The sequence below is a fragment of the Electrona antarctica genome (assembly GCF_951216825.1).
Source record: "Electrona antarctica genome assembly, chromosome: 1".
In the NCBI taxonomy this organism is placed as follows: Eukaryota; Metazoa; Chordata; class Actinopteri; order Myctophiformes; family Myctophidae; genus Electrona; species Electrona antarctica.
Window position 1 is genome coordinate 53,479,795 of NC_136806.1, and position 22,711 is coordinate 53,502,505.

Sequence of the window (22,711 nt, forward strand, 5' to 3'; positions counted from 1 at the left end):
GGCGCTCTGATAAACCCACATTAAGAACAAGAAGTCAATAACACCACACATCACATTAAAAAGTAGCCTACTTAATTATAGTTTTATACAGTTACTGCTGCACGTGCACTGTCAATCAGCGCAACGCGTTGTGAGCTTGTAGATCGGCTATCGCGGACTCACGCTGCATTATAAAACCCAGACCCACAATAATAAGAACACTTACGTTATGTATCTGCAGTTTCTGCACTGTACAAATCCAACTTTGTTTAGTGTGGTAATAATGCTCCCGCCGTATTTAAATTGTTTTTAGACGCGGAGCGAGAGAGAGAATGTAAAACGTTGTTTCAAAGTCTTTATAGTTTTTACCAGATTTTAGTGTGCTTGTGTGTGTGACAGTCAGTGTTGTGTAGTAGCAGCGCAGCAGCCAAAGGAAGGAAGGAGAGGCGACAGCATTTAGGCGCGCGCGGTTTAGACCAGGTGAAATTCATTGCGCAAAATGTTATAATGAATCTCGGGCTCGGCCCGCCCGGCCCTGAGCCCGTTGGGCAGTGACAAAGTCGGCCCGGGCCCGGCCCGTTTTGGCGGGCCGGGCCAGGTCCCGGCGGGCTTGCAGGGCTCTACCAGGAAGTAAGTGAGCCCAGTGTCCATGACATCATGGACACTGGGCTCACTGCTAACATCGAACAGGAAAGTGTTCTAAAATCTTCTAAACGTCAATAATGTTTTTGCAAAAAGGGTGACGTTTCCCTTTGAGCCTACCTTTCAGAAAACAGTGGCTAGTCGCAGGCCCACTGAACGTGGTCTCTTGTCGTCTCCTGCAGGTCTTCTTTGCGTCTGTGCAGTCGGGAGGAAGCAGCCAGATCTACTTCATGACCCTCGGACACAACTCCATGTTCAACTGGTGATGACAGCCCGGGATCCGTTCACTCCGGGGTCGATCGCTGATCGGATCGGATCTGGTTTCCTCCTCGTCCTTTTTGTCCAACTTCGCCGTTTAGTACGTGATGGAGGATCTGTTTTATCCTGAGGGGTGGACTGGCGATGTCTATCTGATGGTCAGTGCTAAGATATTGATGTCTGGCAGTAAGAAGAAGACATGCAAGCGTTGACTAGAGATGTCTTGAATGTGTTATCCTGCTCAATCTGTCTCCATCGCCACGCACACACACGGTCTCTCTGTGAATCCTTGATGTCTTGGATCTGATTGACAGCTCCGCAAAAAACATGAATTCATTAGGTATTTTATCGTCTAGTGCAGCCCAGTGTTTCTCAAAGTGCGGTCTGGGGGGGGGGGGGGGGGGGGGGGCGTTCAGGAGTTACAGACCTCTAACTCTGAGGTTGTACACATGGAACCATTTTGTACACCCTCTGAGTTTGCGATATCATAGCGTAGATCCCCCCCCCAAGGGTTAAATTAATGGCCAAATGGATATCAAACTGGCGGTTTGGAGGAATAGAACAGACTTTGAGGGCCACTGATGTGTAGACTAGGGATCCGGCGTAGTTGGATCCATCCGCCTACGTTCTGTGTTTAATCTCACAGCGCTACGCTTTGGATCAAATATGGCTTGCTTCATGAATCCGGACATGGATATGTTGTTTGTTTCTTTTCCAGAGTGTACTTAAAGCGTCATTTCTCAAAATCATAATCAGAGGTGTGTCATTGAGGATCCGTCTATAGAAACTGTCCGCACTCACAGGGTGGATTTTCTTTGAATTTGTTTTTTTAATCTACCGCAGCTGCAGCATTCATGACAAACGGACGTGGTCTGGCTACTAATATAAATTACAACACACTCTCCACTTCTAAAATCGCAAAAATAGTGGATCTACAAGCTCTCAGCGTGTCACCAAGTGACTAGCTTGTAGCTTGTAGATCTACTATTGTCGCTATTTTGTTTGGGGGCAGAAACAGAAAACGTTTGCCTATAATGACATTCCCAAAATAGGGATGCCATGTTGAAAGTGGTTAATAAATTCGGTTGCATACAATAAAACTCTAAATCATAACATGTCACAAGTAGATGGACGAGCATCGATTGCGATGAAATCGGTTGAATCTGCAAAAAACTATTCAGAATTGGGGACAATATGCATAAAATAACTGGATTTGAGGTTAAATGTGAACACTAGGTTGTGGCGATTGCCAAAAGCCCTGATGCCCCAAATGATGCCCCTGGGTCTGAGTAGCTGAAACGTGTCCGTTTGTCATGACTGTTGCTGTAATTCAAAATAAAAAGACAAGGAAAAATCACCTTGTGAGTGTGGACTGTTTCTGTAGACCACAGAGAGTCTCCTGAGAGTTTGCACCCATCTGTCCTCGAAAATCAACTAACAGTAAAGCACGCTCAGCTCAGGACTTCTGTCGCCTAGAGTTTGGAACCTTTCAGGATCCAGGCTGGCCCAAACAACGGCCACAGTGAAGATTTAAAATTCCATTTATGCTTGTTTTCTTAAGTGCACAGCAGTGCATAGGTAACAATTTGTCAGTGTAGGAGTGCAGTGTTAATACCTAAGACTAGTAAGACTATATAAGCATACAGTATTCTCCCCAATCCCCCTCGTAGAAGGTATTGTAATTGCTTATCTTTCAGTGCCTCTTAATGCTCGTCTGCTGGTTTTGGCCTTTTGGTTGTTGTGCATTTATTAACTATAATGAAAGCTTTGAAGCAATTCATCTTGTCGAAATCTTTCGTGATCGTTATTCCGTTATTGTTGAATAACAGCGTTGTGCACAATATCAATGCTTAATTAGTAGTTTTCTTCTGCATTATTTTTAGTGTCCACCATGTCCGGCGACTTGAAGCCCTGCGCATGCCTGCCTGTTCTGGGGGAAACATTCATTGACCTACAAGCCCAAAGCGTGCCGTGTTTGCAGCACTTGAGATTTGGCGTGGACGGGGGAGAAAAATAAAGTACAGTTGAAACTGAGTCTAGTCCGTTTCACTAAGACTAGAGGCGTTAACCACTTAAACCCTATAATATGGTTGACCTTAGTCCCTTTTCTGTTCAACAAGGTCACAACGCGTCGCAGCGCGACACATTGTGAGCTTGTCGATTTGGCTATTTTATGCAAAAGCTTTCCACACGATAAGGATGCTGGGGTTTATTAAGTGGTTAAATGGTTGACATTACTAGTAACCAGACCCTGCTATACTTGGCAGGTGATTGGATCTACATAGCGTGCAGTAGCTGTGACCCGCAGGAAATTAAACCCCGCCAACGGAAAACAAGTTTTAACGAATGCCTGATTAGCATTAGGTTTAACACTTAAAAAAAACAACACAATTGTGTCAGATGTGTAGGTAGGTCATGTCTTCACTTGCTTTCAAGAATAGAGGACCATTTTGTTTTTCTTCCACTTTTAAGGCGCTGGGAAATACAATTGGACAACAGGCACTTCTCGATGCCGTCACACCCGGTCTCGCCAAGATCCCGCCCGTAGCTGCGGCTGATTGGCTAGACTCGACACGGATCGGTTTCAACATATTTCTCTAAAACACAGGGTTGAGGGTATATGCTGTACGTATACAGTATATAGGCTACAGTATGTCATTGTATAGCTTGTCGACTAAGATTTATTTTAGTGTGACTTAGAATGTCATAACATCCTTCCAGATTTATGCAACAGATTTATAGGCCTATCTGTTCCAAAATTGTCACAGCAACATAATTATTTCATAGTTTGGCCCAGAGTGTTTATATTTCGATGACATAGTTTATCTTAATATTAAGATTATTATTCTAAAGCAGTATTATTTAGAAGCCTGAGGCCAGTGAACTGGCCATATGGAGATCTAAGGGTGGCAGCAGGGGCAGTGTCTTCAGTGTACAGGGTTTGATGAGGGCCCAGGTAGGGCCGGGCCTTAATTTTCGGGCCTGTTGAGAAGTCTATTTTTCGCCGGCTGCCGGGCGTGGCTGCACAAATTACTTTGGGGCAGGTCTAGAGTTTAAATGGACAGGTATCAGTCAAAAGGGAGACATCAATGAGGGAGGATGGATGGGGAAGGATCAACATATGGAATGTCAGAACAGGTTCTGACATATATAGGCCTACTATATCTCCATATCTCCATATATGGGCTTAATTGCGACAGCAGGTCGCATTTACTATCATCCCTGATGTCATAGTGATGTCACGAGACCTGGGAACAATATACGGGGGCTTTCCCCATGTATGGAGATTTTGAGTGACGAAAAACACACGATTCTATAGTTAACTGCGACCTTCTGTTAGATTGGTCAATAGACCAATCTAACAATCTAATCTAATCTAATCTAATCAATTAGCAACAGATCTCCAAACCTGTTTTGGGGAGCGCTGGTTTCAGTCCATTCAACCTCCTCTTGTGTGTTGGCTAGTGAGATGCACCCTAGGAGACATTCATACTTCAAAACGCACAGAGAACAGCTGATATACAAGCTCACATTGCATCGCGGATGCGACTGTTGTGAGCGTCTGCATGCGCAACACCATCGCGGGACGTAACATAAATTATACTTGATGGGCTGCAGGTGCGCGTGCAGCCATGGACAAACTGTCTGCCGTGATCGTGAGCGCACCTCCCGTTCTTATGACAGCGACTGGAGGTGTGGTTTTGAGGACAACTGATTTGAATTGCTATTATTGTTCACACACAACAGAAACCAATGGATTATATATTTCAAGAGTGAAAGATCACAATAAAAATTTTAATCATTCTTCCTTCACACTGGGAGAAAAACAGCATCTGGAAGTTTGATGGTGCATTTTTTAACGTGAGTGCAGTTAGAACTTTTCCATTGCATCTTATGAGAGGCAGGGTTCTTGTGCTGTGCATGCACGTGCATGCTGTTGCTTATCAGTGTGACGTCGTCTGTTAAGGCGTCTATAGGTGTCTAACTTAAACCTTTAGCTAAGCCCCTCCCCAAACTGCCATGGTCCAATCACAGCTAAGCATAATATGGGTTAGACAAACCTCTCCACCAATAGTTTTCCTATATGAATAAAATGTCACGCACATATTTTTCCAGTGTTGACGGATTTGGAAGAGATTTTGAAGGTCCGTTTCCAAAAATGAACCAGTATTTAATGTGTAAAGTATTTCAATCGGAATGAATGAGCCCGGCTGGAAAGTGTCCAACCCATGGGGTGAGGGCGGGGCTTCTGAGGCTAACATTAGAGAATCTATTTGGCGTAGAGGGTAAAAAAAGAAGGGGGCCTACTCTAGACTCTTGGGGGGCTCAACTAGGCAATAAGCCTATCTCACAGAATTTCCCCGCCCCCCTAAATACGCCCCCTTTCGGGGTTAGTGGTGATAGCGTGACGTCACTCCATAGACGCTACATGTTAAAAGAGGTTATTTAAGAAGTCTACAACTTTTGTTTTCTCAAGGTAAGGTTTGTTCTATCTGCTCGACCTGATTTACCATCTTGTTTGCTTCATAATAATATTGGTCTGTCACATTTTTACATTAGAAAATGTACTTAGATTCTCCAGAGAAAAAAACGTGTAAATGCCCATGTTAAAGTCACCACTATTTACCGGAAGTGGGCGTGAAAAACGGGCTGTGAGATAGGCCTATTAGGGTTTAACCCATTCTGGGCGGGAACCCCTTTTGGTGTTTAAAGCATTATGTTATACTTTAGCTATTTTAGAAAAATCTCGAAAATGTGTTGCAAATCTTTGAATATATATTCTTTCAGAGCGAACGTTTTAAACTCAAATCTTTGCTTCATGGGTTGGTCCCTGGAACAACATATTTTCAGATGGGGGTCCGCGGCCAAATACAAATAATTCTGGGGGTCCTTGACATGAAGATTGAGCACCACTGACAGGGCCGATTCATACTCTATTTTAGAGCCGAATAAAAGTCTGTTCGGCTCTGTAGAGCCTATAATGTGACGTCATTTGAGGTTCGGGGGGGCGGGGACCGTCCTAAAGTCGGCTCTTCGGTGCGACTGAAAATTTCTGACGAGCCGAAATCATTTCGGCACTACAGCGCCGAAACAGCGGTAAAATAGGAGTATGAATCGGCCCATAGAAACATGGGTTTTTCAGAAAACTGTCAGGATTTAGAAGACATTTGTAGAATCGTCCTCAGGTCTAAATGGGGGTTTAAGTGTGGACCATTGGTTTTGTACAGCATATAATCTACAGGACTGTGGAGGACCGTGTGTTGTTTCTCCACACTTATATTTGTACAGCATAGAGGATGTATATATATATATAATAATGTCGTAATTTGCACTGTTTTATAGATATTTTATAATGTGCAGGCCATCAGTATTTGTACATGTATAGAATTATGGGCTTGTCAATGCAATATTCCACCCTGAGACCGCCACGCTTGCCTATTGTTTTTCTACGATTGTAGACGCTGATCTGTTCCTTGAAGTGGTTTTTGGACTCTTATTGTCCATTAATCGAGCTGTCCATGATCGTGGAAAACAACGCAAAAACAATTATATCGTTGTTTTGTTTGTTGTTTGTTGTTGCGGTTGATTATTCACTTACATGTCCTCTGTAACCGCGCGGGCCTTTTGCACAATGGCCAATGTATGGTTTTCTGTAATTAGCTTTGACATGCTTTTTTTATTGTGAAGTCACAAAATATTTTAAAGCCATTTTATTGTTGGTATTAAAAGAGGTTCCATCTGTACACTAGTCGATGAGCATTTCTTTAACTTGTGGGGGGGGGGGGGGGGGGGGGTGTATTAAACAATTGAAGCCGTATTGCCATTGGTTCCTGTGATCCCAGACACTACTACCAGTACCTATATCTGTCTGGTAGCGGACGCTTTGTCTCCACCAGGCCGAAGGCATGGGGAGAGAGTATGTTTTGCACTCCGTCCGTCTGTCCGTCCGTCCGTGTGTCCGTCTGTGAACAGCTAATCTCCGGCACCGTTAACCCGATCGATGCCACATTTTGCACACAAACTCCCTGGATGCCAACAATGAACCTCTGCCCCAAAATTTCCAGAACGGCCTGTTATAGCGCCACCAGGAGGCCGCTTTGTGCAAAACAAGTTTTTGGACAGTACACCTACAGATTTTGTCCAAACATCACGCAAATTGGTACACAGTCTCAGTGCTGATAAGCAACAGTGCTCAGTTTCAAACAAAATGCTGCAAATCATGAACACATCGTGTGATTTCCGTGAAATTGCGCACGCACATTCCCACTAGGCCGAGGAAGAAATGCCACGTGAATATTTTCAACTCAGCCTCATGGTGGCGCTATAACTGGCCGAAAAGTGTTTTTACCTCCAACTGCACTGATTTGTGGATAACTTTGTATGCCAACTCCCTAGAGGCCAAGGAAAAACCTTTGCCTGGAATTTTCGCATCTGCTCTTTATAGCGCCACCAGGAGGCAGACATATGTAAAACACATTTTCTAATATTACTCCTTCAGATGTTATCCAAATTTCACGCAAATCGGTACACATGCTCTCCATAGTCATGTGATCAAGACGGGTTTGTTTGATTTCTCATAATCCACCTTCATTGCCTACGATTGGCTGCTAAACTTTTCAGGAGTAGCCCGCTTTGTACCCGTTTTGTACGGGCGAAGAGAACATTCGCCTACCAAGGGGGTGAGGGGGAAATAAATGAAAGGGGGAAGGAGGAGAAAGGGAGAAAGAAGAAAAAAACTAATGTGGAAAGGATGAAAAATGCAAAAGGCCTTTGTTTTTGTGCATCTCCCCAGTGATTCATCCAAGTTCTTTATAGTATAGATTAATGAAAATTGTGACTGTCAATTTTAGGTATAGCCTACTTGCTGCTCAGGTGAGGTGGCGCAGTGGGTTTCAGGGACGAGACTGAAAAAATGTCTAATGATCATTATAACAATGTGAAAGAAAATGTTTTATTCGTGGACAATCAAAATTCTTATTGAGTCTCTACTTTACCTTCACACCAAACTATGAATGTGTCATGGAATGCTGAATCTGTAGTATGTTGGATTTCTTTTTATTTGTGTACAAATTCATGCTCATTAGTGGACACAAGATCAGATAAAAATGTATTGCAGATGTATGAGTAGATAGATAGAGTTTTTATTAAAGTGTCCTACATAAGATGCCCAGCCCGCACAGGCTTACAAGACACTCACACAATTGTACATATTGATACATAATATCACATGATACATATAATGATACATATACACAAATAGACAGTTCATGGATACATCGTTCTCCAACGTAACTGCCTTGCCTTCTCTATGAATTTTCCAAAAACAAAAACTTCATTACTGAACAACTAATTTAACATAAAACACTCAGACATCCAAAACAGATCTGGGTTCTTATCCTGAATTTTTTCAAATAAAAGGTTTCTTAAATCATGATATAGTGGACTATTGCAGATGTTGTATGGTGAGTAAATAAAGACTGGCAGATGTTCTGATGTTGTATGATGAGTAAATATAGGCTTTATAAATGTGTGAGCAATGAGTCCTTTCCACCACTAGATGGCAGCATAGGTCTGCTAAAATACAACAGGTTCTTCTGAACACCATTGTCCGACAAAGTATATGGTATTAGACTCGCGGATGGTTTAGTAAGTACCCTCCAACATAATAATATTAATATCACATAAAATGTGATATTTTCTGCATGGTTACATAAAAGTGTTGTGAGCTTGTGTAGATAAGCTATTTTCGGTGAACGTTCCCACCCCATAAAGGGATATGCTATAGGGTTCTAGTGGTTTCACTTTTTATTTTCATACGAGAAAAAAAAAACTAAACAATAAAAATGCACCAGTTGGTTTCATGTTACTCCCTCAAGAGTTAGGCTAGCATTGGTTGTTCGCTAACCTTAATCCGGTCGTCGGATAAATGACTGGTCGGAAAAGCGTACGGACCCCGATGCAGACAGCGTCCTATCACACTGAGCCACCATGCTGGCTGGTTTTGATTGATTGAAGAATTTATTAACAGTTTGCAGAATTACAGTACATTTCAAGCACAAACTCAATACAAAGGCTGTTAACTGTGAGTGGACGACCCAATTAAGCATTACACTTGTTTCCAATAGGGTCCACCAGGTTCAAATCATCAAAAACATTTAGAGACGTACAAATAGACACTTCTATATAGACAGAACAGGAATTCATCATAAAGGAGGTAAAAAGGGAAAAGAAACAGATACAGTGAGGGAAAAAAAGGCGTGGGGGGGATTCACGTTCAGCTCCGTTAATTTGTTTGTTTTCCTTGGAGGAGCTGCGTTGGGTCCCCAAGTCGGCTCCGTGGCCGTACCTTGAGTTGGCTGTGTGGCCGTGACCGTCTCTTGTGTTGGGTCCCCAAGTCTGCTCCGTGGCCGTACCTTGAGTTGGCTGTGTGGCCGTGACCGTCTCTTGTGTTGTCCTTGCGTTGGGTCCCCAAGTCGGCTCAGTAGCCATACCTTGAGTTGGCTGTGTGGCCGCGACCGTCTCTTGTGTTGTCCTTGCGTTCGTGTTTGAGGGATTCCGATTTTACAGGGGCCAGTTTCGAATTGCAGCCGTCCGTAGGTGCCCTTTGAGAGCGGTTTTGAAGGAGTCAAGGGATTCGCATGTCTTAATGACAGTTGGTAGGGCGTTCCACATTTTGGTGGCATAGGAGCGAAAATAATTTAGTCCCTCGTTTGTGCCGAATCTGGGTTGTACATGGTTCGCTGCACTCCCTCTGGTGTTGTGGGTGTGGACTTCGTTAACATTAAGGAAGTATCTAGACAGGTACTGATGGGTATTTTCTTACATTATGATTTATTGTTTCATATTTTATGTTCACATCTTATTACTATGTTAAAAAATACCTTGTAAATCTTCTTGTATCTGGTGAACAGGACTGCCCTGTCACACAGTGATGTCATATCAATATTTGCGTGTGTATTAATTCCACTATCAGCTGTCGCCCACTCCAGATTGTCATTGTCATTATACCAAAAGGGAAATAAGATTAAATGGAGAAACATGGAAAACAACCTTGCTCTTAAAGATGAGGATAAACATACACTCTCACCCTATGAGATAAATGGACAACAGAATCCTAATCACGGAACGTGATTAAAGTCGAAAACAGGATTCAGACCATCGGACACCCATGACAGCCTGATGACATCTTACACTGATGGGACCTTTCAACCTATTGAAATGTGACAGCTGAATCCTAATCAATGACATGTTTTTCAGTATATATGTTTGTGCAAAATGATATGATGACATTCAGAGCACTTAGGAGAATTCTCTCTCCTCTATCCTTTACAATTGTACACGCTCTGAATCTGAAGAAAGAAATCTGAGAAATACTTTAAGAACTTGTGGCTTGTGTCAAAAAATCCTTTCAGGTTTTTTTACTAAGTTCATCTTTTGGTGTTTTGATACTTGGTGTTCTCACTTTTCCAGTGAAGACTTATAAGGTCGAGGTATTTGCTCTCTTGGCTATTTCCATAGCCTCAGCTATAAATCTAACAGGTACATGGGTATCTTGGTGGTGTATCGAATCTTGTGGACCAGACCCATTGCAAGATGCTGTACTCTGTCGTCGACCCTAAGCCATTCCAGCTCACTGGGAGGGGGGGGGGGACAGTGTTCCATTCACCTCCACCATCTGTTCTCTCCCCTCCAGGTAGGATTGCATCCAGCTCACTGATGTGCTATCGAAACCAATTGCCTTTAGCTTGTTAACCAGTATGGAGTGGTTCACGGTGTCAAAAGCCTTTTGGAGGTACAGCATGACCATGCCGCAGTATTTGCCAGCATCCACCTCATGTTTGATGTGGTCGCTCAAATAGAGAAGGCATGTGTCAGTGGAGTGGGACGTTCTGAAGACAGATTGGAACTCGTACATTAATTTATTAGTGGCAAGATACTTTTCAACCTGTTCATAGACTATTTTTTCCATCACTTTCGAGATGGAGCTAAGAATAGAAATAGGGCGGTAGTTGCCGGGGTCTAATTTACTCCCTTTCTTGTGCAAGGGGGTTACTTTGGCCAGTTTGAAATCTTGGGGGACCTGTCCCTGTTTGATGGAGAGGTTTACTATGTGGGTGATGATTGGAGCTATAGAGATGGCTGAGTCTCTGAGAAATTTGGAGGGAATATTGTCATGGCCTGTGGCCTTGTGGGGTTGGAGGGCACTGTTTCTTAATTACCTCATCAGTTGTTACCATAACTAGTTTAAAATCGTCTTTACAAACACCTAGGTTTCTGTAGAAGGTTGTAATGTGCTCTACACCAAAGAGCCCAGAGTGGGAGGGCAGTTTGTTAACCAGAGTTGTTGCTATGTTTGTAAAGAAGATATTCAAGTAGTTGGCCACATCAAGGTTGTCAGTGATGAGTGTTGTCCGATTTGATGTTTATGTTTGAAAACCTGGTTTTTAGTTTCTGACCGCAGCATAGTTGATTGTTTAGTAGCTTCCAGAGCTCACGAGGATTGTTTTTGTTTTCCTGTGCTTTATCATTGATGAAGTTACTTTTAGCTGATTTGGTCATGGCAGTTACACTGTTTCTTAGCTTGATTCGTTGGGTATTTAGGTTGTTCAAACGAGCTTGGCGAACACTGTCGAAGCGCTTGGCTAGCTTTGACTTGCATTTTAGAAATTCAGAGCATTTTTTGTCTCTGGCTTTCATTGCAGCCAGTATGTCCGAATTCATCCATGGTTCCGAGCGGGTTTTGCCCCTGGTGGTTCTCAAAGGAGCCATGTTGTTCAGTACTGATGTATATTTGGTTTTGAAGCCAAGCCAAGCTTCTTCGACAAGTGTGCTTTTAAGCTCATCGGACCAATCCAGACTCTCCAATACTTGGTTAAAGACCTCACTAGAGTAGGTTTTGAGGTCCCTTGATATGACTGTTTTGGTCTGTAACAGTTTTCTGTCTTCTTTAACTAACAACGACACACAATACATCATGATATGCAGTAAAAATGTTTTTTAAATAAAATAATAATATTGTAGCTCCATATTGCGTAATCTCATTCTTAATTGAAACAAGTGAAAAGAGGATTTATTGACATGTAGGCTATTGATTAATTTTGTCACTTTGTTGGCGCCAAAGACCGTTGAATACAAACAGATGAATGGAAGGGACACTTCAACACTTATTTAATTTAGGCATTCAGTGGAGGCACTTATCCAGACTTAAAAGAGGAGAACATTGTTATAGCAATACATTACATCAGAAGACCCAAACACTTTTTTTTAAATAAAATTGTTACAACTGATCCAGTCCAGATCTTTAGAAAAACAGGTGGTGATTCGAGCACTAAAAAAGGAAAAAATGAGGAGGGTGGATAAAATCAAGGTAGCCTACTTTATTTAGAAACAGCCAACATGTTTCGACTCACAGGAGTCTTCATCAGGGCAGGTATGAAGAAAAACAAGCAAACACAGGTCCATACTGAGACAGGCCAGTCAAACAATCAGCATTAGTGTGTGAACACACCCAGAACTACACACGTGTGTGTGCGTCCGTGAGCTCTCAACACTGATGGGCAAATAGTCATAGGTAATAACACAAGAATAAGCACAAAAACAATCCATTAACACTAGCGCATCGGAGCGGTCTGGCTGACCGATTTTGAAATTTTGAAGTGGATTTTCTTTGCCCATGAAGTCCTGAGAAAGTTCCCCTTGCATGACTTTTTCTAAATGTTAGATTCAAACCATCTCTGTTTTTTTTTCCATCTGAAACGTTTTGGAAATATGATTTTAGACATAATTCTACTAAAATGTCTGCTCTTTTTCGGTCCGTGGGACCGCTCTATAGACTCCTCACCCTTTCTCCCCCGCAAGCAGTGCTGTTCACACCTCCCTCCCGGCTGGAGACGGGCATTGTTCAAGCTAATGTGGTAAAATATGGTGAAATATGGTGTGTTGACTGACTGGCGTATTGTTTCAACCAAACGCATAGCTCAATAGATATAAATACATGTTGACTATACACGCCATCTTTATAGCATAATTATGTAAGGTGGCGATGATACAAATGAATCAATTATCCTGGAATAATAAAGTTTATAGCATGGTCTGTTTGACCCGACCGACATTTCCTTTCCTTGGAGCGAGAATGCTCGTCGATGCGTGAATCAGCGCGATGCCAAATACAAATGACAGTGTTTGAAATCAGTCCAACCCGATAGACGTCCCGAACTTCTAAATGTTTTGTCAGTCAGAAGAACAGTTCTGTCCGTCCTCCTTTGTCTGTAAACTTTTCTGCACGCGACCAGTGGAACTGATTTCCACGCATCACGGCTCTCTTTTTTTCTCTCTCCAACTCTCTCTCTCGTGGAGAGGGAGAAAATATCCAAGTAACTGACGGTGAGGTATGCGGAAGTGCATTTTAGATAACGCTGTAGCACTATTTGTGGCGGTGATGCGTCACATGACTTGATCTATCCTATGGTGTATATATAAACCGTGCTGCTGTACGGACCTCTCTGCTGGCACAATAAATCAAGTATATATAAATGACATCGATCATAGGCGGCGGGTATGTAAGGCTAGGCCAGGTTTAAGGTGGCCTTACACTAGCCGATTTTTTTCAATCTGAAATCTGATAGCATCACACACTACAGGATAATCGGAGCAGGGCAGAGCAAATATCAAACATTCTTGATGTTGATCGGGCCGATCACGCTTTGAGCGGTCGGGCACCCCCCGAGCGTCAAAAATGCCTGATTATCGGCTAGTGTAAGGCCACCTTTAGCCTTCCCAAAAATTATGCTGGGTATTTTTAAAATATATATAGGCTAATATGTGCGCAGCATTATATAGAAGGCTAGCCGCTCCCAAACTCCCAACTCCTTTGTCTGTAAACTTTTCTGATTTGCACGCACGCACACACAGCTCTTTCCTTTTTTTGGCACAATCAATCAAATATATATTAATTACATCGATGTTTCCCCCTCTATATAAAAATGACAATATATAACTAATGTCGTATTTCGTCTGACTCTGAGCAATGTGCCTGGCTCTGGCTGTTATACAATAACGTGTGGTAGCCTATTTTATTGGCTCAATACAAAGTCGGACAGTGTTTGCTGCGCAAGGGTATTCAATATAGCGCTCACACCGTCACTATAATTATAGTTTGGTAAACTGAAATAAAACATAAAAAATAACTTGAGTTGTCCTGTCGAGTTGAAACTGCTGCCTTGAATTATAGTTGGAATGTAACATTTAGAAGACAATGGCAAGCCGTCAACGGGTGCAGAGAGAGGTGTGAAGATCATTAGGAGTGGGGGAGAGAATGGCCAATCAAATAGCACGAAAAACACGGTCATCCTGACCGTTAGCCGTCATAGTAGTAGTAATGTTTTTTTCAGACATCCTAGTGTTAAGAAAATAGCATAAAATAGCTCATAAAATATTTTGATATTCTGAGATAGGAGATTTTCATTAGCTGTATGCCATAATCATCAATATTAAAACATATTTTTTTTATATTTCACTTTATATATATGAAAGTTTCACTTTTTTAATTATATTATGGAAGACAATGAACTTTTCCACAATATTCTAATTTTTTGAGAAGCACTGGAATAAAGAGACAGATACAGAAATCTCCATATTATGGGCATATAAGGGACAGACAGATGGGTGGAATAGGTACTCCGACACGGGCACAATTGCATAGTTGGGTGGGGCATGGATCTCCAACTTCCATCGTTACCGACTCGGTGCTCTACAGCCGGACACCGGTCTAGTAAAAACAGTAACGGGGTCAAACAGTCAAACACTTTTTCCAAAATGGATAACACCAAAAAAGGACCTTGCTGTCTTGTTGCCATTTAGGCCCTCTGGAATCAATTCATAGACATGGCATGAAGAATAACAACAACATTAAATATCATCAGTAACAACACAAAATCTAGAAAGAAATTAAAAACTGTATGTACATAGTGGGGAAAAAAGGAAGGGGTGGGGTGGTCACCTGTTTAATAATTTCCTCTCCCTTAGGCCTGCTGAAAGGTAGATTGTCAGGCCTGTTTTAAAATATGTAAGTGATCTGCATTTTTTTGAGGGAAGGGGTCAGGTCATTCCACGTCTGGGTGGCCGTGCTGTAGAAGGAGAATTTAACCTTACAGTTGCAGTATAATAATACATAATATTGTCTGTCTATCGAACTCCCTACGATCATACAGCTGTTTAATTTGAGCCTCCATTTATAGTGGAAACTTTTTCTTTTTTATCCCATGGTGTGAATGCAATGGTGTATTAGCAAGTGACCCGAGTTATTTAAAGTTTGGTCACACCGTTTACAGTGGACATCTATTTTTTTTGGTTTTGTTTTTTCCTGTGAGAACTGTGGACACGAAGGTGTGACTTCAGATTACATGATTTATTGAAGCTCTTGTTACAATGTTTACAGTGGAAAGGTTTTTCTCCAGTATGGACACGAAGGTGTGACTTCAGATTCCCTGAAAAACGGAAATTCTTGTCACAATGTTTACATTGGAAAGGTTTTTCTCCAGTGTGGACACGAAGGTGTGTCTTCAGGGAAGTTGATACAATGAAACTCTTGTTACAATGTTTACATTGGAAAGGTTTTTCTCCAGTGTGGCCACGAAGGTGTATCTTCAGGGAAGTTGATACACTGAAACTCTTGTCACAATGTTTACATTGGAAAGGTTTTTCTCCAGTGTGGACACGAAGGTGTGTCTTCAGGGAAGTTGATAACCTGAAACTCTTGTTACAATGTTTACATTGGAAAGGTTTTTCTCCAGTGTGGACACGAAGGTGTGACTTCAGGTTACCTGACTTACTGAAACTTTTGTCACAATGTTTACATTGGAAAGGTTTTTCTCCAGTGTGGACACGAAGGTGTATCTTCAGGGAAGTTGATACACTGAAACTCTTGTCACAATGTTTACATTGGAAAGGTTTTTCTCCAGTATGGACATACTGGTGCTTCTTCAGGTTCCCTGATTGAGTGAAACTCTTGTCACAATGTTTACATTGGAAAGGTTTTTCTCCAGTGTGGACATGAAGGTGTGTCTTCAGGGAAGTTGATAAACTGAAACTCTTGTCACAATGTTTACATTGGAAAGGTTTTTCTCCAGTGTGGACACGAAGGTGTGACTTCAGGTTACCTGACTTACTGAAACTTTTGTCACAATGTTTACATTGGAAAGGTTTTTCTCCAGTGTGGACACGAAGGTGTGACTTCAGGTTACCTGACCTACTGAAACTTTTGTCACAATGTTTACATTGGAAAGGTTTTTCTCCAGTTTGGACACGAAGGTGTTTCTTCAGGGAACCTGAGTAACTGAAACTCTTGTCACGTCGTTCGTCATCATCGTCTTCAATGGTCTCCTCCCAATCATCACTGTCTTCAGTGATGTCAGTGTCAAGTTCAACTTCAGAATAGTGTGCAGAGATATCTTCGCTTTTTACTGCTAGTAACGTCAACGTTGACCCAAAGGGTTCCTCTGGTCTTTGAAGTAGCTCGTCCTGTTCCTCTTTAATCTCCTCCTGTTCCTCTTTAATGTGTGGAGGCTCTGGTTCCTCCTGGAGCAGACTGGGGCTCCTCTCCTGTTCAGGAGAAACCTCCTCTTTACACACAACCATGTGCATGATGTCTAGGAGCAGAAACATAACATGATGATCAACACTGGATTCCTAAAATGTCAATCCATTCTTCTTCCATGTTCCATGTATAAAATGTGCTATTACCTACCAAGATAAGATTGACTAAACCATTACTAAGGTTGTCGTTATGAAAGTTTTAGTAAGACTTTTAGCAAAATGCACAAAAAGTAATTTCAAGTAATATATTTAGTTTATTTAACACCAAAATGAATAACAAAAAAAAACATTGCATGGATGCACCTGGGACGTATCCTCAGTGGGTCTCTCGAGCATCATACCCCTCACTCAGGTGATCCAGCCAGCGGTGATCAACTTGGACTTGATCACCGCTGGCTACCCTCAATCAGTCCCATTAGGGAAAAACCAGGGCCACACAATCCGTTGCTCCGGAACTACTCTGCCAGGACTGGGAGAACCAGATTCTGGTGTGTGGAAGGACTAGGCTCTGTGGGTTGACTCCTGTCCGGGCCCCTCCTACATCTCACCAGGTCCACTCCTGCTCTCTGTGTTGCACCAGACTCCCAGCACCAGGCACTTCATTCAGGAGTGGTGGATTATAATGGCCCTCCTAAAGGCCTCACCGAGGGTTTTTTGGACTTCCTCACAGAGGACACAGGCTATGGGCGGTAACCCATACTGCTTACCCGGGTGCCGTTTACATTCTGGCTGTCACTCGTCACTCCGGTGTTCACCAGACTATACCTGGTTGTCACATTAGTCTGGTAGGAAGCAGGGGGTCCCATGCACCCGAAATATATATTTTTCTAACCTACCTTTTTATAATCCTTAAGGTATCTAGTTAATGAATTTTGATGTTCCCCTGGCTAATTATTGTCCCATATATGTTTTTTTTAACCATATGTTGTCCGTCCTGTATTTTCGGCTGTGAAAAATAATTAAACCAACATAGCTCCTGAACTATACATCCGACAGAAACCATTCACCCCATTTTATGTTCGTCTTTGCATGATGAATTGATTGATATGAAGATGGCATGGCCATGGTTCCATCATGTGTAGTGCATACAAATCCAAATAAACACAATAAATTAAAATTTGCCTAAACTGGATCACAACAACTCCTCCCCCAGGCACCCTATTGATATATTTTTTCTAACATTTACATTTTTACAATCTTCAAGATGTATACATCTGTGTATACATACACATGTTGATGTTCCCAACTTGAAATATTGACACATGTATGTTTAATCTGGCATATTGGTTGCCATAGTGAATTTCAACAAATACAAAAAAGAGAATGTAAAATCTACATAAGGTCTTACCTATACATAATTCTGAGACAAATGTCCAGTTTTTCTGTTTCATTTTGGCATGAGGCATTGAGGGAGATGGATAGTGACATAATAGGAACATGAATGCTCAATTATATGCTAAAAGTAGGCAAATCAATAGGCTAGGTGAAATTGGGCCTGAGGGTAGAGGCTCCAGGAGGGGTCCATGCGCACAACCTTAAGCATCCATAAGGACCTCTAATATACGTATTTTGATGATCCCAAGAACAAAAATGGTCCAAAGTGTGTTTTTTCAATGTTTTACATGCTATGAGGTATAAAACGACATGGTTCTTGCCCCAAACTGCATGAGATTGGCATACATTTGGCATTTCTGTACATGGGAGGCTTGTAGGTATCCATGTAAACCATTTGCATTCACATTATATTGAAGTTACAGCTAAAGGGACCTTTTGGAAAATGTCTATGCCATTTTTCCCTTGCCAAAATGTAGTCAAACCTTGAATCAATTATGCATTTACCCCCCTTCCCGACAAGGTGGTATGACAAGATTGGTCCCATTGGATACCTGAGGTTGTCTAGAATCAAATGGTATCTCTATATTTGGTCTATATCTAAATTTGAGCATGCCACAGTCTCCGAAAGACAGTCTTGCCGGTGCTCCAGCCAGCAATTTCACAGGTCTCATAGCATGTAAAACATTGAAAAAACACACTTTGGACCATTTTTGTTCTTGGGATCATCAAAATCAAAAGAGGTCCTTATCTACCCCTATTGATTTGCCTACTTTTAGCATATAATTGAGCATTCATGTTCCATAAATGTTCCTGTTATGTCACTATCCATCTCCCTCAATGCCTCATGCCAAAATGAAACAGAGAAACTGGACATTTAACTCATAATTATGTATAGTTAAGACCTTATGTAGATTTTAGATCTTTTTTGTATTTGTGGAAATTCACTATGGCAACCAATATGCCAGATTAAACATACATGTGCCAATATTTCAAGTTGGGAACATCAACATTTGTTTACTATACATCTTGAAGATTGTAAAAATGTAAATTTTAGAAAAAATATATCAATAGGGTGCCTGGGGGAGGAGTTGTTGTGATCCAGTTTAGGCAAATCTTTACATTTTTTGTGTTTATTTGGATTTGTATGCACTACACATGATGGAACCATGGCAAATCTTCATATCAATCAATTCATCATGCAAAGACGAACATAAAATGGGGTGAATGGTTTCTGTCGGATGTATAGTTCAGGAGCTATGTTGGTTTAAAGGTTTTATTTTTCACAGCCGAAAATCCAAGACGGACACAACATATGGTTAAAAAAAACATATATGGGACAATAATTAGCTCGGGGAACATCAAAATTCATTAACTAGACACCTTAAGGATTATAAAAAGGTAGGTTAGAAAAATATATCTTTCGGGTGCATGGGACCCCCTCCTTCCTACCAGACTACATAGTATATTCCTATGAGTCACTATAAATAGAATAACTACTAACTAAAAAACATCGCATGGATGCACCTGGGACGTATCCTCAGTGATGTATCCCAAGGTCATCAGGGTTTCTGGTATCTCGAATATCATACCCCTCACTCAGGTATCCCAGCCGGGGTGATCAAGTCCCGACTTACGTCCCAGTAGCTACCCTCAATCAGTCCCATTAAGTTAAAACCATGGCCACATAATCCGTTGCTCCGGAACTACTCTGCCAGGACTGGGAGAACCTGATTCTGGCGCGTGGAAGGACTAGGCTCTGTGGGTTGACTCCTTTCCAGGCCCCTCCTACGTCTCACCAGGTCCACTCCTGCTCTCACCAGGCCCAGGACCTGTGCGTTGCACCAGACTCCCAGAACCAGGCACTTCATTCAGGAGTGGTGGATTATAATGGCCCTCCTAAAGGCCTCACAGAGGGTTTTTTGGGCTTCCTCCTCACGGAGGACACAGGCTGGGGTGCTAACCCATATACTGCTCACCCGGGTGCCGTCGACATTCCGGCTGACACCCGTCTCTCCGGTGGTCACCAGACTATACCTGGTTGTCACATAGTCTATTCCTATATAATGGTGTTACAGCAAATATTTTATTTCAATCATGACATTCCGAAACATTTAAATAAAAAGATACTTCACACCTGAGCTCTGATCTGGTAGTAAATTAGTCATGCCACTCAGTGCATGACGTTATGAAACAGAAGCACTTCTGACAATGAAAGCTTGAAATGTGGACAGATGGTAGCTTAACAATCTATGTAAAAGATTTCCATGGCGTAGTTCTGGGTCTGTACGTCTGATGGGTCTGCGAGTCTGTAAATCTGTCTGCCTGTGTGTCTGGGGCGATGGAATCTCACAAACTACTGTAGCGATGAAATCTCACAAACTACTGTAGCGATCAAATCTCACAAACGACTGTAGCAATCAGCGCCAAATGTATTGTTCACGCTGCCAGTCGGCCGAGCCACACCTGATAGAAATTGCGTCTCACATAATGGTAATGTTTCAGTTTTCTAAAGAGTAAGAAAGTGCAGATGCTAAGCTTTCAAATACTTATTTGAAAGTTGTTAACCACTTTAACACTCTATACTTAGTGAATAGCCTGTCCCAGCCAGCATGCTTTCTGGTCTAGAGGGGCGGGTCGCACATGGAGCAAGCATTGGATCATATTGGTTCACTGATCTGAGACACATACATGGCCGGTTAAGACTCACCCGTGGCTCTGACATGTGTGGCCGGTTAAGACTTACCTGTGGCTTCCGTGTGCAGTTAGGTTTCTGGTTTAAGGTTAGGTTAGGGTTTGGGGTAGGGTGTCGGACTGTTAGTACGTCGGACCAAAAGATATGCACCCGTGAGCTTGTAGATTGGCTATTTCAGGCCCTACAATTTAGGGATGCTGGGGTTCAAATGGTTAAACCTCAAATGAAGAATCTGAGAAAAAGCCATTCATTAGTGTTATCTCACACAGTTCAGACTCAGAGCCATTTCTAGACGGAGAGACACCAAAAAAAACTGTTTTAGACCTACTACATCCATATTGTAAAGAACATCACAAGGTGAATTTATACGGTCCGGTTGTCTTTCACGTTGCATTTGTGCAATGATGTGCTTTTATTCATGGTAATAAGAAATTAAATATTAAATAGAATATGGCCCTCATTTATCAATTGAGTGTAAAATCTGCCCCAAATTCGAATGTAGGATTCGTAGTACACCCACGTCGGGTCGGCATTTATAAAGTGATCGCAGACAGCTGATCCTTCCTAATTTCATTCCTAGCAGTGATAAATGTGACGGCTGAAATCAATCTGGCACGTCCTATGAAATCAAGCCTCGCCCTCGTTTTTGCGACATGAACAACTGCAATACGACCTGGAAACCATGGTTACAGGGGGAAAAAAAGTTTCACTCGCTTGCCTAAGTTGCCCCCTCCCATACACACACACACAGACGCACGCACACACGCACAGGCACGCAACTTGTATCTTAAATAAATAAACCTGCATGAATTAAATAAAGCTGTAGGACTACACTGTCTGTTTCTCCTCTCGCTTCGCTTCCCTTGCTGCCCGCCTCACCCCCCCGCACGCACGCACGCACATATCGCAATTTGCAAGCAACTGTCACTGTGTTGTTAGTTGTATATTCAATTATTAAAGTCTTTATTCATTTAATATTTCATTTAATATACAACAAGATATATTAGTGAACGAAAACCTGAACCTGTGAACCATGAATTATATAACAAATAGGCACGCACACACGCTGCTGTTTTGCAAGGTGCATCTCCTGTCCTGTCTGTCTCTCTCTATCACTGTGGTCCGTCCGTGACACCGTGACCAATTGACCGTTCGACAGTCTATTTAAATTGCCTCGCTGTCAACTGTCAATTATATGAATATTGCAGCCAAAACCGTAGCCTCATGTGGCACTGGACAGTGGTGGTGGTGGTGGTGGTGGGCTGCAGGCTGGCTTAGCCTATACTATCTCCGATGCGTTCCCACTTGCGCTGGCACGGCACATTTGGCATTCGAGCGACGCGTCAGGTTTATTAAACGAGGAGGAGATTGCACATACTGTAACTCCAGAAAGACATCGGCCTGCTGTAGATTAGGCTACAGTAGGCTACCCATGTTGGGACTCTCCGCGCTGCAGCACTGCACTATACTCTCCAACGTCCCGTCATGGAAGTATTTCAGCACAGACAGCCCAAATCCTCGCATGTATGCGCTCATCATGCAAAACACTGTTTAAATGGCTTACGCATCTAACTTGCAACATTGTTTTTAAATGCGCAATTTTAATTGCTTGCTTGTAAAGTTGGAAATCTCCTACTAATTTCATGACACAAAGACACATCGTATTCCTTTACTTTTTTTTTCTTTTTTACATTTAGCCCATATACATACCTATACAGTTTTATATAAACATTTTAGGAGTGAATACATATGTTTCGATGCCTGTGACAGCCTCTCAGCTGGTCAAACAATGCTGCTCCGCTGTTCTACGACAGAAAAACAGGTGAGGACAAAGCGTACGACAGCTCCCGACCAGACGTGATTTTTTTCTTGGCACAAGATCATTTTCAAGCTTTGGCGCAAATCGTAAATGCCGAAAATTGCGGTTATTTTGGCGTACGCACGGTTGATAAATGAGGGCCTATCTTTCTAAATGAAATTTGACAGATATTCCAATGATGGATTTACATATCGGGATATTAGTCCAGTTCATTATGCCAAAAGATTAAGCTTCGTTAAACTAATTTGTCGCGGATTTCTTTTACATGAATTGATGAAGTTTCAAAACACTGTTCTGTATTGCTCTGGTTACCGTGTGACAGAAGTAAACACAGAAAATCGGAAGTGAAAAGTCTGCTTACTTATGCGGTCTATGGGAACAGATTTTTTTTA

General features: G+C 42.1%; 1 protein-coding gene across 3 annotated transcripts in view; it reads left to right on the forward strand.

Annotated features, from left to right (window-relative positions):
- The window catches only part of LOC306930309 (mitogen-activated protein kinase kinase kinase kinase 4-like), a 102,690-nt gene extending 96,067 nt beyond the window's left edge, over window positions 1–6,623 (forward strand). For all 3 annotated transcript variants that reach the window (XM_079511194.1, XM_079511196.1, XM_079511195.1), the window contains one exon: window positions 804–6,623. In XM_079511194.1, the coding sequence (XP_079367320.1) occupies window positions 804–887 (84 nt within the window). In that variant the 3' untranslated portion in view covers window positions 888–6,623. The remainder of the gene's footprint in view (window positions 1–803) is intronic.
- The last annotated feature ends 16,088 nt before the right edge of the window (window positions 6,624–22,711 follow it).